The sequence below is a fragment of the Maylandia zebra genome, linkage group LG13 (genome assembly GCF_041146795.1).
Source record: "Maylandia zebra isolate NMK-2024a linkage group LG13, Mzebra_GT3a, whole genome shotgun sequence".
In the NCBI taxonomy this organism is placed as follows: Eukaryota; Metazoa; Chordata; class Actinopteri; order Cichliformes; family Cichlidae; genus Maylandia; species Maylandia zebra.
The window spans coordinates 8569081-8586798 of NC_135179.1; the positions used below are offsets into that span (position 1 = coordinate 8569081).

At 40.0% G+C, this 17718-nt stretch overlaps 1 protein-coding gene across 6 annotated transcripts in view; it reads right to left on the bottom strand.

Moving 5' to 3' along the window:
• Nucleotides 1-17718, bottom strand: part of wdpcp (WD repeat containing planar cell polarity effector) — an 86785-nt gene that overhangs the window by 48359 nt on the left and 20708 nt on the right. For 4 of the 6 annotated variants that reach the window (XR_013101337.1, XR_013101336.1, XM_004553466.3 and 1 more), the window contains 8 exons: nucleotides 14789-14873; nucleotides 12136-12303; nucleotides 11647-11691; nucleotides 10063-10123; nucleotides 8061-8111; nucleotides 5106-5176; nucleotides 4111-4170; nucleotides 2866-2980 (listed from right to left, as the gene is read on the bottom strand). Coding sequence is in view for 4 of the 6 variants with exons in the window: in XM_004553466.3 (XP_004553523.2) it covers nucleotides 2866-2980; nucleotides 4111-4170; nucleotides 5106-5176; nucleotides 8061-8111; nucleotides 10063-10123; nucleotides 11647-11691; nucleotides 12136-12225 (493 nt within the window). In the remaining 2 variants the exon portion in view is untranslated. Of the gene's footprint in view, nucleotides 1-2865; nucleotides 2981-4110; nucleotides 4171-5105; nucleotides 5177-8060; nucleotides 8112-10062; nucleotides 10124-11646; nucleotides 11692-12135; nucleotides 12304-14788; nucleotides 14874-17718 lie in introns of those variants that run through there. The other 2 variants (XM_004553467.5, XM_076891477.1) reach the window with 1 other exon arrangement.

The window sequence follows — 17718 nt, forward strand, 5'->3', positions numbered from 1 at the left end:
AGAAAGTTGTCCAATCCCGTTCAGACAATGAAAATGAATTCTTTGGCATTACGCAGCGGCTTAGAGTTTAATTTAAGATTCGACTACAGCTGCAATATTTATCCAATTAATTGCTTGGGTAAAAGAAAATGAAGGAAAAGTATTTTCATAATTGTCAAGCAAAATGCCAAATATTGTTTCTCACAATATGAGGATTTCCTGTCTAACACATGACAGAAAATCATACACTTTGGGCTGTAAAAGGCTGGCTGCGGGAAGTTATGGTTTGCTTTTCATGCATTAAACAAATAAAACGATGAAGAAAATAATATTCACATTAACTGATGGTGAAAAAAATATCAATATGAGCAGCAATTTAAGTAAGTTTTCAACTTATCTGACATGGCAGTAATTTAGATATATATAAAAAAAATCTAACACACGTTGACCTCACATATGTCCTTACACAACAAGAAAAACCAAAACACACAGACACACGCATATAGGAGTTAAAACTGTAATTGTAAACTGTTTTAGTAACTGTACATTGTAAGCATTAGATGGTGTGATCCACTAAGGCTCTCTACTCTAATTGTCTCAGGCTAATTTAACAAGTGGCAGATGTGAGAACCTCTAACCGACTGCACCACCCTGAAAACACGCACGCACACACACACACACACACACACACACACACACACACACACACACACACACACACACACACACACACACACACACACACGCACACAATCCCCGGAACCCACCCTCTCACAACCATTACTCTAATAATTAGTGCCTCTGAGGCTTTGAATGGAGCGCAGCGGGAGATGAGTTAGTGTGTGTGTACCTGTGTGTGTGTCTGTGTGTGTAAATGTGAGTGGACATACAGAAAGTGTTTGTTTGTCTATAAGAGGGTAAAAAAATAAGAAATGAAAAATCTGTAATCGCAAATGTATGCATATGGGGACAAGTGTGTGTATGTCTGTATGCCAATTTGTGTGTGTGTGTGTACTATGGGGGCTTTATCAAGTGTCTAGAGACCCCGGGCGGAAGTGGGGAGGGCGGTGTTATGAACAAATAATTGATACAGAAAGAAAGAAATAATTAGCAGATTTGGGCCGGTGTCCACAGCCCTTTATTCTCTCCTGCCAGGTCTGCAGAGCAAGGGAGTGCAGCGCGAGGGGGGCGGTACTCCCTGGAGGAACGCGCGATGGAGGGAAAAACACTGATGGATGCTCTTAAGGGAAGGCCCCTGGACACACACAGCACAAAAGGATTTGCCCGCAATTAGCTAGCAGAGTCGCCTTGCTCACCTGTGGCACCTGTTATGTGTGTCTGAGTTGGCGCGTGTGGCGCGAGAGAGTGTTTGCGTGACAGAGTGGCGAGGAAAGGGTAGACGGTAGATGCATGTGGGGTGAGCAGGTGTAACTGCGGCGTCTATGCCGCCGCTGTAAGAGAAAGTGCGAGGTATAGACGTCATTGTGGTTTTTATAAAACTGAACATTTAAATGCTAATGCGTTCGCATTTGTTTGTTTGTTTGTTTGTTGCTGTGGGCAGAGAGAGGTTGTTTGTGTTTGTGTCCGTAAATCTGCTTAAAGCTCAATGAACCTCTGGAATATTTAAATCACCTAAAAAACAGAATTTCTTTCAGTAAATTCAAAAATAAAAACAATACACCAGAAAGCCCTTTGTTTACACTATAATGGGCATGCCGGTTGCAACAGCACTAATTAACATCAGCAGCACCAAAGTAACCAATACGACAGTCAAAAATGTCTTATGATGTTAATTGTACACTAAAGGCTCCCTGAATGTCTTGGACCAGCTGATCAGGGCTGTCAAACCCAGTAGCACTTAGGGCCACTAATTAAGGGCCACAAATATATAGCATTGAAACACTTTAATTTAATGTAAAATGCATGTTCCACATAGCCTAAAGACCTTCAGTCAATACAAACGCTGCTCATCTTTCATACCGTTTGGTCAAGCAAAGAAATTTCTTATTATACCTTTACAATAAAGCATATAACATACATCAAACTGTACTTGCTTTAAATGCCTGAAACATAAAGCTACAATCACTGGACTTTAAAAAACAAATAAGTGTCAAACTCATTTTAGTTTGACAGCCACATGAGACCAGTAAGATTATTCACTTCTAAGCTATAATAAAAAAGAAACTTCTCCAAATTGCTCCCCTTTAATTTAGTGTAATTTAATGTTCAATATACCATCCATTTATAATACTAATGAGCCTGAGAGTCTTAAGAAAATGAAGTGTAATTTCAGCAATACACCAGTAAGTCTGGGGCTTACACTTCAAGAAAAAAATGTGTTACAGATTACTCTATTTTAAGTCATCCTAGTTTTACAACGGTGCCATCGTACAAAAAACACAAACAAAAGGAAACATTAAGCTACTTAACTCATTTTCTACGGTGAAAAAAAAGAACTTTCAGTTATTTAATGGAATATTAGCTGTAAAAAGATACCCTGTCATGTGACAGTTTATTTATTACTTACTTTCTTTAGTGCAGTATGGCAGACGATGGATGATGTTTTTAAAACGGACAACTTCTGACTAAATAAAAAGTTCAGGCTCTCTTGATGTGGCCCATTTGACAGGAAAAATACAGTGAAAAGTCCAAATGTTTGCAATTTTCACATTTTAAAAATGCAGTCCTAAAGTCTGTCTATTAAAGTAGCCTGATTTTATAGGGGGGCTTAAGTATATGAGTATGTCTGCTTATAAAGCTAAAAGTCAATAAGTAAGGGCCAGGATCACTTTCTTCAAAGTGTAGGGTTTTTTTTTAAGTTAGGGTCCTGTGATGATGTGCTAGGGGGTAAAGAATTCATTATGTCAGTGTGCCTCTACAACTAACCATGCGTCACCGTGCTGGCTGGTAGTCGGCCCACTAATGTACGGTCTATACACAGTTGTTCGAGCTGAGGTCCTTGTACAGTCAGGGTCACCAGCACTCCACTGCTGAGCATGACCTGCAGGACAGCACACACAAAAACAGAAACCTCAGAATGACTACAGCTAAAAGAGATTTAGTCTAGTCTCTCTATTACACCATTCAACAATGAGCAGCTCCTTTGTTGAGTTTAAAGCCCATTTAATGTCACAGATAATGTACAAGGTGTGCACCTATGAGGAGGAAGTGTAACATCACAATTAAAATCCAACAGGTAACTTTGGGAAGAACTTTAATGTGGAAACGTGAAGCATGCATTGCATAAAACGGCGAAAATTGACTTCTAGTGATGTAGAAGACATCACATATGAAGTTTATCATCTGAAATTAAACCAGGTAATTTTCTTAAATGTTGAGACTATGTACCACATTTTGACTTAGCAATAATCAAGACATAAAGAAGACAAGAAATGCGTGGCTCCAAAGGAGATGTGCAGCTCTACGTGCTCCTACTACAACCCAAGGATGATGTTACTAATTCAAACAGCAGCTTCTGGCTTCCATTCATGCTCATAAGAAGCTGGGAAAAATGAACTTGAATTAAATACAGTTTATTTATCCTTGTTATGATTGGTGGCATAGTTTGAATTTGTTTACTCTTTAGATTATCTTTAATATTAGAAATATGTCTAGAGTGAGTCTTTCTAGCTCATTTCAAGAAAGAAAGAAAATAGTGAAGGAAATCATTTTTCTTTTATAAACCGAGAGTCCTAAAGAGGGACTAGTAGGTTAGATGCTAAAGAAATTTGGGGATTTTTCTGTGTTAATCTTAGCAAAATAAAACTGATATTTTAATACAAGTTTAATTTCTAAAGAAATTAGCTTAACTCTCAGATTCACTACTCTGTTATCACTTGGGGTTAAAGAAATGATCGTGCTCGGGGATGACACAATAAACAAATTCACATATTACTAACATTTAAAAAAACTAGAAACTTGCTTTTACCAGGATTAGCAACATGCAAATCAGCCTTAGGGATTTTTAAAAATGCCATGTTGTAATTATACTGATATTGTTTGAGATGAACTAGTAAGCGGTAGTATAATAAAGAGAAACTCTTGAAACTTCACCCACAAAGACATATCTGAGTGTATGTGTGTGTGTCTCTACTTCCACACAGTAGGTCTTGGGCTTAGGAGGGTGTATACCTGGCAGCAGTGCTTGTTTCTCCATCTGGTGTGAATGCAGGTGTTGGTCTGCAACAGTTCCTGAATGAGCACGATGGACAAACGGAGAGAAAGACAAAGAGACAGAGTTGAACCAAGTAACGCAACAAAAGTGAGCTGAGACCAGACAGGTGCTTTAGACAGAGTGGGAAATTAAACAGCAAAAAATATGTCTGTGTAAGTTTCTGGAGTCACAATTCGCTAACTTTCTAATGCATAAATTGTCTTGGTAGCACACAGTACCAGGCAACTGCCACCACAGGAGGTCACTGCAGCAGTTCCTGCTCATGAAGAGGTGGAAGAGGGTTGAGAAAGGGGTGCAGGTAACAACTCTGTGTGTGTGTGTGTGTGTGTGTGTGTGTGTGTGTGTGTGTGTGTGTGTAAGGTCAGTCATTCCTGCCACATTCCAAACCCAGCTGGGGTGATTGGATGGGAGGAGAGAGGGATGGAAAAGGAGGCGGAGGGTGGGGTGTGGAGGTGAGCTGGGGTGTTTCTAGTTTCAGACAATGGTTACGGGTGAGAGGAGGGAGGTGGATGGGTGGGGAAAGTGTGTGTGTGTGCATCTGTGTGTGTGACAGCCACAGACAGGTTCCAAACAAAGCTAGGTCTGTACTGCTACAAGTACAGAGGGGAAGAAGGGAGGGGGGTAGGAGAGCGAGGGGAAGAAGGAGGAAGAGGAGGGATGAGGGGGCTGCAGGCAGGCCCCTGATCCCCTCAAATATCCCCCTCGATGACAGAGCTCGGCCGAAAGAGAGGTGATGAGAGAGAAGAGGGAGAGAGGAGAACAAACGGGAACGACAGGGAGAGTGAAGGGAGAGGGAGAAAAGAGAGAATGCCCCTATTTGTTAATCAATCGGCCGTTTCGGAAAGGGAAAACTCCAAAAATCCCCAGAGGGAGGAAGAAGATGGGGGGCATCCAGGAGGGATGGTGGTGGTGAAGTTGGTGGTGGGGGCTACTGAAAAGAGGAGGCGGGTACCTCCAACTCCTTCAGCGAATCGCGTAGCTTTTCTGGTCGGCGGTTCCTGGGAGTCCACGAATAGCCTCGAGCTACAGAGGAAAAACACAAGAAAAGCCGGGAGATCATGTGACTTAACTTTTTAACACAGACACGGACATTTTTTAAAAAGCCACTCATGGGAATTGAGAAGAATGTGGCGCCCAAAACCCGGAAATGATAAAAGTTAATAGAGATCTGAGTGTGAGAAGAGACGATATGAGGAATGAAGGCCAGGTGGAATGAGGAGATGTAGGTAGATGAGGCAGGCGGTCCACATGCCAGTGATTGTGTTTGTGAATGCATGCAGAGAGAGTTGCTGCACTGCTCCAAGACAAACAATTAATGTCTGAGTTCAAAAACAGAAAGAAAAATCCAATAACTATTAAGATTTTTTTTAAACACGTGTATTAATGTTTGCACATTACAGATGTACAAAAAAGAGAAGTTTTTAAAAAACACCAAACACATACATGGGAACACGGGGAATGATCACATAGCCAGTCGTTTAATCAGTAATGACTTATTAGTTTATCTGTTGCACCAATAACCAATCATTTGAACAGTCAGTTTAGTCTATTTCCTTCTAATTGGTCCCTTTTTTGTTTGTATACAATTTTCTCTAGGTGTGATCCATTTTCTAATTCCTTTACCACTTTTCAAACATCAGATTTCCAGGATTGTAGCATAATTGTCTTTGCTAAGAGTGCAGACAGCGAAATGAACCTCCACGTGATTCAACCACAAATATGGTTTGAGGAGGCAATGGGGAACTCCTTACTGAAAGCTTTGGCAATAAAGCTGACCTTACCTCAGGAAGTTTGTAATCTACTGCACTGAAAGAACTAAAGACAGAGTTATTTGCTCTGCTAAGTAATCTAGTGGGAGAAAAGTACAACATGTGGACACATTTGAGTAGTTCTACAGCATTTACCGTGGTGCAGATGTTTGATGGTTAGCACTCAGCCAGAAGGGTCCTGGTCTGAGTCAGTTGAGGCCTTTCTATGTGGAGATTTACATGTTATTATTGCCTGCAGCGTCATTGTACAGGCCAAAAAAATGTAGCCTTACGCTTACGCTTACTTCTATTCTAAATATATTCTAAACACTAATTGAAAGAGTTTCTCTTTTTGAGTTGATCCATTCTCTTCCAGTAAACTTAAGAAATTGGAGCAGAAGAGGAAGTAGCCAATAGTGCATAGGTGGAAATGACAGTACTGAAAAGAACAGTCAGAGGTTTTAAAGAGCCTCTGAAAAAGATTGGCTTGATAGCCAATGATAAAACTGGTTAATTAGGCGTTTTTGGATTTACTTTGCATATTTTATACAAATAGGGCACTAATGACATCTTATCTTAAATGTAACACTGTATAATACCTAAAATACATTAAAGAATGTAAATTGATAATAAACTTTGGTAATTTCTTCATTGTACTTTTAACAGTGATATAATTGATTAGGTTATAATATATGTTTATTGTGATATATAAAGAAATTAGCTTTTAGTAGAACTACATTATGCATTTTTTTAATGATTGCAAATAAAAAGTTTCTTAAATGATTAGTAACTTCCAGAGTGTCAAAGCATGTACTAGAAGCAGAAGTATTTCAACTTTTCCCTAAACCTAAACAAGTAAATGGAAAAAGGACTGTTCAGTGTTTTTAATCTATACCTTTAATTAAGGCTTTCTAACCATTACTCACACACACTCACACTCTGACGGATGCACTGGGGTCAATTTGTGATTCGCTTCCAACATATGGAGTCTGCGATGAAACCACCAACCTAGTAGATGAGCAGTTCTATCTCATGAGTCATATGTGCCCCCAACACTAAAACTGCTACTACTGAATTGGATAAGTGGAAGAAAATGAATGAATAGATGTATCTTTTGATTTGCGCCACTGCCTTCACCTCACCTGCATATTTTCCAATTTTTTAAGCATCATATACATCATTTTCATCTTTATCATATTATCGAAATAACACTAACACATGCACCACACAGTACTTAATAAAGTTCAAGTTTAATTGACTGTTATTGACAGGCACCCTGATTGGAGCTATTAACAAAAATGTGAGACATTTAAAAGACATATCTCCTTATCTATAAATTAATGGTACAACCAACGGAGTACCAGCAGGTATGTGAGTTGTTTACACTTTACTTTATAAAGCAAAAATATTCTACTGAAAGCAAAATGTCCCTTTAAAGCACACAAACCGATACTTGAGGAGAATCAAGGACTTCTGGTGCTCTTATACAAGTTATCTCCTAAATGCAAGCTCACATTTAGCAGAACATATCTCAACCAGTACCACACCAAGGCCCCCCTTATTTTAATTTTCCAGCCCTCCATTTCTCCCCCCTCCATCTCTAGTGGTTAAACAGAGGGAAAGAAGCATATAGAATGAAAAAAAAAAAACAGTTAATTGAATTTGTGCTTCTGCCCACACATATACATGAAGTTCAGTGGGGGGAAAAAAAGGAAATGAAGGAGTGGTGTTTCCAATGTGGTGCAATCACTTGCCTATCTGTGTATTTTACAGCCTCTCTTTTCATCTTTATAGAAACGAACCATTAAGGAGTGGGGTTTCTCTATTAAGAATAAGTGGGAAGAAGAGGTAAACAGATACATGCAAATGAGAATGTGGAGGGTGAGTGCAGGAGGGGGCAGGAGAGCGAGGGGAGGGAGAAGAGGGCAGGGGGATGAGTGTTCGTCTCCTGATAAGGGTGTTTGTATTCCACCACTGGGTGAAAAGCAGCGCGAGTGTGAGGGAAGAGAGGGTGGGAGAGAGCGAAAAGAGGAAAACAGGACAGCTGACTGAGTATTGCAGTGATTTCTGAAGGATGGTCATCCAATGGCGAGATGACCAGAGCTCAAAGAAAGACACAATTGTGACAATCACTCTTTGGAAACTGCTGGAAAACTTACCTTCACAGAACTGGAGTTTGTCATTGTAGTAGTGATGATCCAGGGAAATGGCTGGGAACAATAAAGAAGCCATATTAAGGGATTTATTAGAATTATTGGAATATATAGAAAATACAAAAAAGGACAATATTTGGGATTATTTAAATATGCTATCTAGTTTTATTATATGATGTAGACAGAAAAAGAAAACTAAGCTGGAGCTCAAACATCCCCTTAGCTCCAAGGGGTCATGTTGGCAAAGTACAACCCACAACCATGCCTTACGGCCTGGCTGCCCTGAGCAAGACAGTGGCCAGTCTGGTGGCCCGCCTCTCTGGCAGGCAGGAACACCTCCAGGATTAGTAGTATTAATCAGATAAGGGGGTGAAGGGCCAGACAGGCCCAGACATGGGCACCTGCTCTGGGGCTGTGGAGCGTGGAGAGGGGGGGCTGGCTGCTGGGGACCCCCAGAGCTGCTCCAGTGAGCTTGGGTCTCCCTCTAGTGGGGACAGGTGGAAGCAACAAAGGTAAACACAAACAACTAGACACAAAATCTGATTTTAATGATGCTCATGGCTAGAGTGACCAACCAATCATTGAAGTCTTACCGATATACAAAGATTAATTTTTTTACAATGTGTTTTAAAAAAAAACACCAAAACAAAACATGTGAATTTTGCTTAAATGACCAAAAAAGTAAAAAAACTAAAAAAAAACCCAAAAAACTTTACACACATGCAAAGTAGAAAATGTTGCTTTTCTCAGCTTTGTACCTATAAGTGACGAGGTCCTGCATAAACACATGGTACAAAAGGTGATATTGCATACTGTTACTGAAAATCTGAGGACTTTTTTTGTCACCACCAATCAAAATTAATCTAACCATACCCACATAATTCTAATAAAGCAATTTCTGCATACCAAAAAATGCTTTAAGTTGTTTTCAACTTGAACGTTGCTTATTTGGTCTAATATGAACATTCAGTGTTGAAGAGAAACATCAAAAATCAAAACCCATTTTTATAGAGGCTTTGTAATACTACAGGCCTGTAGGGATCTTTACATTTCAAAACATGCCACCTCATTATGGAGATCATTGTTATGCAGTTTTTTAAAGTTTTGCATACAAAGTTTCTCTTATTTATATAAGCTGAATGCCACAGACAAAAGAAAACATTCAAATTCTATTGTAATCCAATGTAATCTATTGTATATGAAATCGAATCATGACCCAAGCTATCGTTACACCGCTGTGTGAAAATGTTGTGATACTTTTGGATTGTGATTCTCCCCTCCCTCCTCCTCCCACGGCTTCCCCACTCCTCCCTCCACTCTGATATCAAGCCACACTTTAGTAATCCTCCAAATGAAAGGATTTGGAGCAAGAGCATCGTCTCTACACTGAAGATTGGAATGAAAGAGAAGGCAGCTTCTCAGATGAGAGAGAAGGGAGAAAACCTCCTGATGAGAGCGAAAGGAAGACGGAGAGGAGAGACGAGACAGGGAGACTTACTGTACACAAAATAAGAACAAAACAGAAAACTATGACAAAGCAAAGGAAATCCATGACAAAGGCGCTGAAACATATAGTGTGAGACTGCGACAGATTACAGGAATGTTACAGAACTGATGAAACAAAGATATTTAGGTCTATATCTACACTACACCGGAAGATACGATTAGTTAAACCCGTTCCATTTAAAATATGTACCAAACCAAACCACTGTGTGTAAGGTGAAAGAGGATGGTCCCAGATTTTAGATTTTGGTTCACCCAAACAAATCAAACTTAAAACTTAAAAAGCCACATGAATGCTAAGGCTAATATCAATTAACCTTTGTTAGATGCATAAAAACCCAAGTGTCTACATTATTGTGGTTATAAAGTAATATTCATTATATAATTAGTAATATTAATTTCAAGTTCGATCAGATCTTTGCATTACTTCCAAGCAGTCAAACATAAAAATGTGAGCAGTCGTTTTAAAAAAAAAAGTACAGTAGTTTTGCCAAAAACATCTCACCAATTGCAGCAGATGAAAATATTGAAATGTCTTCAGATAAGACAAGTCCTGATATTTTCCACTGAAAATGAAGCAAAACCTACAGAATTAAAAACATGTCAATTCTTTTATATAAGCTGACAAATCTCAGGGTAAGATAGACTCTTGGGCTAAAACAACAAAACAAAAAAGAAAAAAACTTATCAGCTAAAACATTAAAATAATCTACGTAGTATCGTGTGAGTCCTCCTCGTGGCACCAAAACAGCTTTGACTTGTTAGGGGATGGACCAGGATCTGTGGGGGTGTCTTGTGGTGTCTGGCACTGGGACACTGGCAGCGGATCTGTTGGGTCTTGTGGGTTACAGCGTAGAGCTTCTATAGATCAGGGTTGTTCTGGCATATCTTGTAGATGCCCAACTGGATAGAAATCTGGGGAGTTTGGAAGGCAAGTCTACCTGTCTGTCAGATTGCTCCTGATCATTTTCTTTTATAATAAATGGGGGCACAGGGACCAGCTGGGAATGCTTCATGTCCCATGACGAGGTGCTAAAAAACCCTAGGATTTCCCAGCAGCATAGTGAATTTTCACTTTGATAGTGGTTTTATTGTTGTGCCTGAGTGATGTTAAAAGTTCAGCCATATAAGTGTGTCACTGTACTTTACATATTGAAACATGTGTAACTGCAGTACTTTATAGTGCTACGTGGGCAGCTCATTTATCACAAATTGTAGCTTCACATGTTTGATGTGGCAGAGGTTTACACCGCATGCCCCTCCTGACACAACCCCTAAAGGGATTTAGGTCTCTGACTGGAATTGAACCAGCAATCTTTTGTTGGCTTCACTTGGACGTGGAACAGTGTCAGTGGTGCCTTTTGAAATAACAGCATTTGTTGTTTGGTTAAATGTTTTAAAAGACTCTCCAAGAAGATTTAGTATAATTCTAGTGTTTTATTTGTATTAAATGTATTTTACTTGGCACTATTCAGCTATCTATTAACTGTTCCCCAGTAGTTTATGGATGCAGTTTGCTAAACAAGCTTGTTAGTGATAATATAGTAGCCCATCCTCTCAAAAGAGAGTTTCCACTCATGTGGGAAAAAAGGGGGAGAAACCTGAAGGATAAGGGAGAACGTCCCCAGGCAGCAAAGACGGTGGGAGAGCGATTTGAGCACTTCCTGATGGTAAGGGAAGCCTCCTGGCCTGAGGCAATATGAAGCTGGACTGCATGGGGCCTCTTGCTATGTGATCCAGGAGAAAGTCAACAGCTTAGTTTTCCTATCGCTATGTGGCAGGACCCCGGGTCAACAGGAACACAGGCAGTGTAAGAGATAGAACCAAGGAGGCCTAATATAATTTTCGTGTGTGAGCAGTATGTGCATGTGTATATAAGGTTTTAGGGTGTAAATCCTACATACTAATAGCCTCTATGTGGACAAGTCAATGTGTGTAGGACACCAAAATACGCAGGGCCAATAATCTGTGTGTCAGGAGGCAGCAAAAAGCCCTTCTTTATATATAAGGAAATCGCATACGTCCCAAAAACAAGGCAAATGCAACTTATCTTAAACACAAACAGACATCCAATATAAACACTATTTACCTGGCTCTCCTTTATCGTAGTACTGATAGGTGCCAATATCTGTATCTGTGGGGCAAGAGAGGGAGAAAGAGAGAGAGAGAGATGAACATCTAGCTGTCAGGAAAAAGCAGAAGACAGATCAGCAATTTCGCACCGTGGGATAAACAATCGCTATCAGCTAGTGGCCTGTCCCGTCTGCCAGCACCACAGTTTAGATAAGACCCTGTGAGGGAGAAGGAGGAGGTGGTAGGGTGGGCTGGGGGGGGTCCGAGCCAATATAGAAGGGGGGCTGAGGGGTATTAGTAAAGACAGGAGTGTGCCTTCACCCATCCCACCTAAGGGACAAACACTGATTTACACACATGCAACATATACATTTAAAAAAAGCAGATAAAGAGTCTGTGGACAGCTACAGAAACGTATGACCGACATACACAGGGCATGCAACAAGCACAAAAACACACACACACCCACATATATGCGCACAGATAAATATACACACATACGCACACAAACTGCTGAGCTGAGACTTTTTCTGTGAGAGTTATTCCTGCAGGCCCCAAAACCATAAGCAGCCAGCTTCAGATTCGCACAACACATCGTTTCTTTATCGCTCCACTACTCTTGCTGCCTCTGCTGCTGCTCCTGAGGCCAGGTCACACTAATACAACAGGAGGGCTGATGGCAGACACACAAACACATACAGACAGACAAACAAACACATATACCACACATACCGTATGGGAAACATATGCAAAAATTGCTTGGTTTTAAAAATTAGGACAGATTCAGTCTTGCAAATGCATCTCACTGAAAACCCACAGCCTTAAGTAACAGTTTAGGGTTGCTTTCTGACAGACATAATATGATCTAGATTAAACAATGACTAAGATGTCCTCAAATCACGTGGATCTGTGTTTTGAAAGAAAAACCTTTCGTGATCCATTTGTGTCACGGGAAATTCATGATTTATACTTTTGCATTTTATCCAAGTACAGCAAAAAATGTAGTCACTATAAATGCACAGGAGAAAATCTTACTAAATACACCAATCACAGTCATTGCAGACGCATTTATGCAATGTGCACAGTGGCACAAGTTACAGCGTAGGGTTTCGGAAGACATTATTGCACACCTACAGCACATATTTAACACAGATGATGCAAGGAAAGATTTGTTTACCAAGAGACACCTGAAGTCCTGTCGCATATCCAGACGAACACATTATTAAAGTTCGAGTTGTTCAAAGTCGATCACCACATTTTACCTTACTTTTAATTATATCCTGTAATCGTATAATTTAATAGTATCCTGCTTAAGTGGGCAAAATGTCAAATAATGGTTAGCGTACAAAATCAGAGAAAAGTAACTACATGTCGGGTCTATGCAGGCTGCAACTGTTATGGTTTGCCTGTTCAGCACTTTTTTGCCACAGCTGTTTAATTTATCAGTGACAGAACAACAATCATTGCCTCAGTATAAAGGATAATAATCATAGCATCAGTATAAGGACTTACAAAAGTCAGCAAATTCCTGGAGGGAGACTGCTAAAACTATTGGAATTGATGTGAGGGAAAGAAAGAAGTGAAAAAACTACAGAGACAAATATTTCTGCCCCTAAAAAAACAAAACTGACCACAACAAAGACCGGGGACACAGGAGGGTAAAAAAAAGTCCTATCTTCTATTTCATTCTATTTCTTTCAACCCGAGGTGTCAACCCGCTGACACCTCGTAAAAAAACATCAGGACATGACGACTTTGTGATTAGCACCACTTGATGCACCAACACAAGAAATAATTACGGACACACGGAAATCAAAATCAGGCCTTTTGGTTCCCAAGCAGCAATGAAGCACAAGTAACAGAAAGATTGTAAGCTTGCTTCCTTTTTTGTCTACAATTAAGGAATTAAAAGGCTTCATACGGGAATTTTTTGTTATGCAAAATTCTCGGTTTTTCCACATAAGGACACAAACCCCAATTAATTCTGTGTTGATGTCCTCATGTGGCAGTCTCTAGATCAAATCAGCATCCTTATTTAAAATCTGTTGACTTCTGTTGAGGTCCCCCTGTGCAAAAGTAGTCGAGCTGTGCAATGCTGTCAGCGGTTATTAAAAATGTGATTAGCACATGCAGAACACATACACACACACAGCATTTCACAGCACTGTACTGCTTTTCTAAGTTCTATACTTTTGTTTCTGAGGTAGGCGTATATGATGTAAGAAAGGTGGTGATAGGGAGCGTCACACCTCAGCGACCAGGTCTCTTCCCTCAGATGGATCTATCCACGTTTTCTCAGATAGCAGAAAACACACACAGCGGGGAGAAAAAAATAACAAACAAATAAGGATATGTCACTGTCACCTATGATAAACACCCTCCCGTACCTCTGTGTGTACACATAGGCTGATACACACACACACACACACACACACACACACACACACACACACACACACAGCCTCAGAGAGACACTATCTTCGCCTGAAGCTCAGCAGACTGTGAAAGACAAGACAGAAAGGAAGGGAAGAGAAAACAAGAAAATGGAGAAACGAGATGGACTGATAGGTGAAGAGTAGGGTACCTCACAAAAACTACCAGAAAAGTAAAACTTAGACCACACTTGGCCCAACAAGGCAGTTTCTCAATGTCAATAGTTTTCAGGTCTTGTACAGCACTGTTTGGAAAAAGCTTCTCAAAGCCAGATGACTCTTTTTAGTTAGCTTTTGTTTCATTTATTTGTATTTTTAAACTAGCGACCTTGTAGTGGGAAAGGCATTTTAGCAAAATAGGAAGAAGGGAGGCTAGAAAGTGGATAAGATATTAAATCTTTCCTTGTCAACAAATCTGGAATCCTTGGCCAACACATGGATGTCTTCCTGGTTTCTGTAACTGCTTGTGTTCAAAAAAGGTAAAAACAATATAAAGAATTTAAGGTATGATGCAATAAACACTGAAATCAGGAGAAAGTGCAAACAGATTCGTTGAAAAATGATGTGAAGTGAAAGTCAGATTGCAAAAGTAGATCTAAGTACTTAGAAAGTGCATCAACAAAGTGAGTGATGACAGAAAGAGCCAGAACAAGGCAGAGGGAGAAAGAGGAAAGGAGGGAATCCAGGAGAGAGGGGAGGGAGATTGAACATGTTGATAAGTTGTACCTTTAACTTGAAGTGAGCCCTTAGTGGACCACAAGTGCAGCTCAGCCAGGCAGAACGCCATCTGATGGAGGTGCGTAACCCAAGTCTGAGGAGAGGGACAAGTGAGAGAAAGAACAAATGAAGACGAAGAAGGGGCAGACCAAACACGACCACAGATAAATATCTTAATGAGGAGACATAATAGACAGGGCCATTTATGTCAAAGGGTCAAGCGAAGCATTGCATGTAGGGACACGGGCCTACAAATACAAATGCATACACTTTAATGACAACCAGAGATGAGGTGGTGTCCTTTTCCTTTTCAAAGTTTTTATTACTGATAGTGAAAAATAAAAGAGGGAAGGACATGAAGCAGTGGGTGGAGTGGGTGGTAGAATATGCATACAGGAGAAAAGAGATACAGGAGTTTTTGGGTTTGTTTTTTTTTTTCTCAATTCAAGCGCACCGTTATACCAGCAATCTAGCACTGCATTTAGATGAAGCAATGAATGATTTAGCCCATATTAATTAGTAGAACAGCGAATAAGATGCATTAACAAATACCTGCACTGACTAACCAGAACATGAGTGATGCAGTACCTTACCCTGCTCACGATCACTCACAAACCCCAGGTTATTGCTCAGAAAAAACAAATGTAATCTTGACCTTAAACTCAGTGTAAGTGAAAACTAATTACATGATCAATGTGGCAAAATTCCACTAAAATCTGTACAATACTCTAGGAGGTGGTGCAATTCTTGTGAAAGTAGAAAAGTGCCTGTAAGCTTGACCTTGAACACACGTGAAGACTCATTAGGTGATCAATGTGCACTTGTCTGATTAAATTCTGAAAATGTTGTAGGAGGAGAAGTGATTCTTTTTAATTGTGGACAGATGGACGAATGGCTGTGGCATAAGTGCATCCTGGCACACAGGCCCAGTGGGGCCCTGGTAGGCTTGCAATGTGCTTGTGAAGTTTAATTCAGATAATACAGTATGCCAAGACAAAAATAGAGAGAAAAAAAACTTTCAGTGGTGTCACACAAAAATATTATCAAGATCAACATATAATCAGAGTATGGCACAGCACTGCAGCCAGATTAACATTTAAAAATAGGAAATGTAACAGTGTAATCAGATTTTCCTATTATGTCTGTATTAGTGGTATGAGTGCTAGTAGTCGATTATCAGGAGTAGGAGTAATGGCAAGGTGTTATTTAAAAAACACATGACAAATACCTGCATGCAGGACAAAACTCTTCTGGAGGCAAACCTTCCTGCTACACCTGAAGTACTGGTAAGATGGAATAACTGCAACTAATTAATATGAACATACCAAAAAGACAGACGTGTGCATGAACTCAGACTGACACCGAAACAAGGTCACAAGCGGTGATGCTTGCGCATTCATTCACACATCACTGAGGACTGAAGGACGAACACTTTGGGGCTGACAGCTCAGACAAACCAGTCAGCATTCCAGATTCACAGCCTCTGCTTTCCTTCTTTATTACACACTTTATTCTCCAGGCAGTTTCCATTGCTTCCTTAAAGGGTTGAGCTGTGGCTGTCTTCTCATGCCCTTTGTTTGGTGTCCCCCTGTACTACTGTTGTTGACTGGTTTTTAGTCAGACTGTATAAACAATAACCAAACTGCTGTGATGTTTCGGAAATAAATAAAAAAAACATTTCTCAGCGGAATAATAAAATCACAAGTGCTATCACTACTGCTCTGAGGGTCGCAGTTATTAGTTGTTGCCATCAAGGGAGTTGAAATGTCTGAAAGGCACAAATGAAAAGCTTTCCCTGTTAGTTACTCCCTATTGATTGTTCACTCTCATGCTCTTTATGCTTCTTGTAACGCTGCATACTGTCCTAAACTTAAGGAACGGAGATGCACATAGTCAGGCTGAGAGCAAAGCAAAGAATAAACTAATGGAAACATAAATGATATAAATGCACTCAGCTGAAATGAGGACTAATATTTATCTAGACAGTGAGGCTTTGGTTTTCTCCCGCAAAGGAAAATTACCAGAACTGCAATAAAAATATTTCTCCACCAGCTCTGTTTGAGTGGGGGTTTAATTTACTCAAGCATAAAATACATTTTTAATCAAATTGCCAAGAATAAAAGGAATATGCATGGACCTCTGTTAAGTAAGGTAACACAGACTCATTGCTTTAAATATATGCAGACCAAATGTGCTTATGTGTGAACATTTGTGCTCACAAAAATTCCATTTTGAGCCTGGACAAAATCCTGCTTTACATGTCATATTGTAGGGTTTTTACATAAGATATGAAGCACCCTGAAGTGACTGTTGTTGTGAACTGATGTTAAGTAAATAAAATAAAATTGAGGAGAGTTAAATATGCACTTATTAAAAAGCCTAGGAGAGATTTGATTACATGTACTACTGCCCCAATCTATGAGACTAAAATCCAACCAGGGATGAACTCAGATTAGCCCACAGATAAATGTTGATGCTCCTCACAGGACAGTGCAAGATCTCTGTATAGTTTGTATGTTTCACAGCATTGCTGTGTTAGCCATTAACTCCTCTATCTGTGCAGTTAATGCTCTCCGCCTTTCCCTCGCTCTTATTTTCTGTAGTTAATGCTGAGAGGGGACTCTCTCTTATCTTTGCCCTCTTGGTCCTCTTGGTGTGGGGAGAAAAAAAAAATCCCATTTTGCCACTCAACTCCCAAAACTACAAGTTCCAACAAAAATACACGTAGATAACACAGGGCTAGCATGGCACAGTGGTGATGGTGAAACGAGTTTACTGACATAAGAGGATTCTTTCATCCTCCCCTAACCAGCTTTTTTTTTTCTTAAGAGGAAGTCAGCTCTTTTGGACTGAAAACCTAATTTCAGACAGCTTTCATTCTGTTATTGCCAGTCTGGCTAGCCTAAAGGTTCTGTTTTGAGGAGATGTCTGGGTCTCTG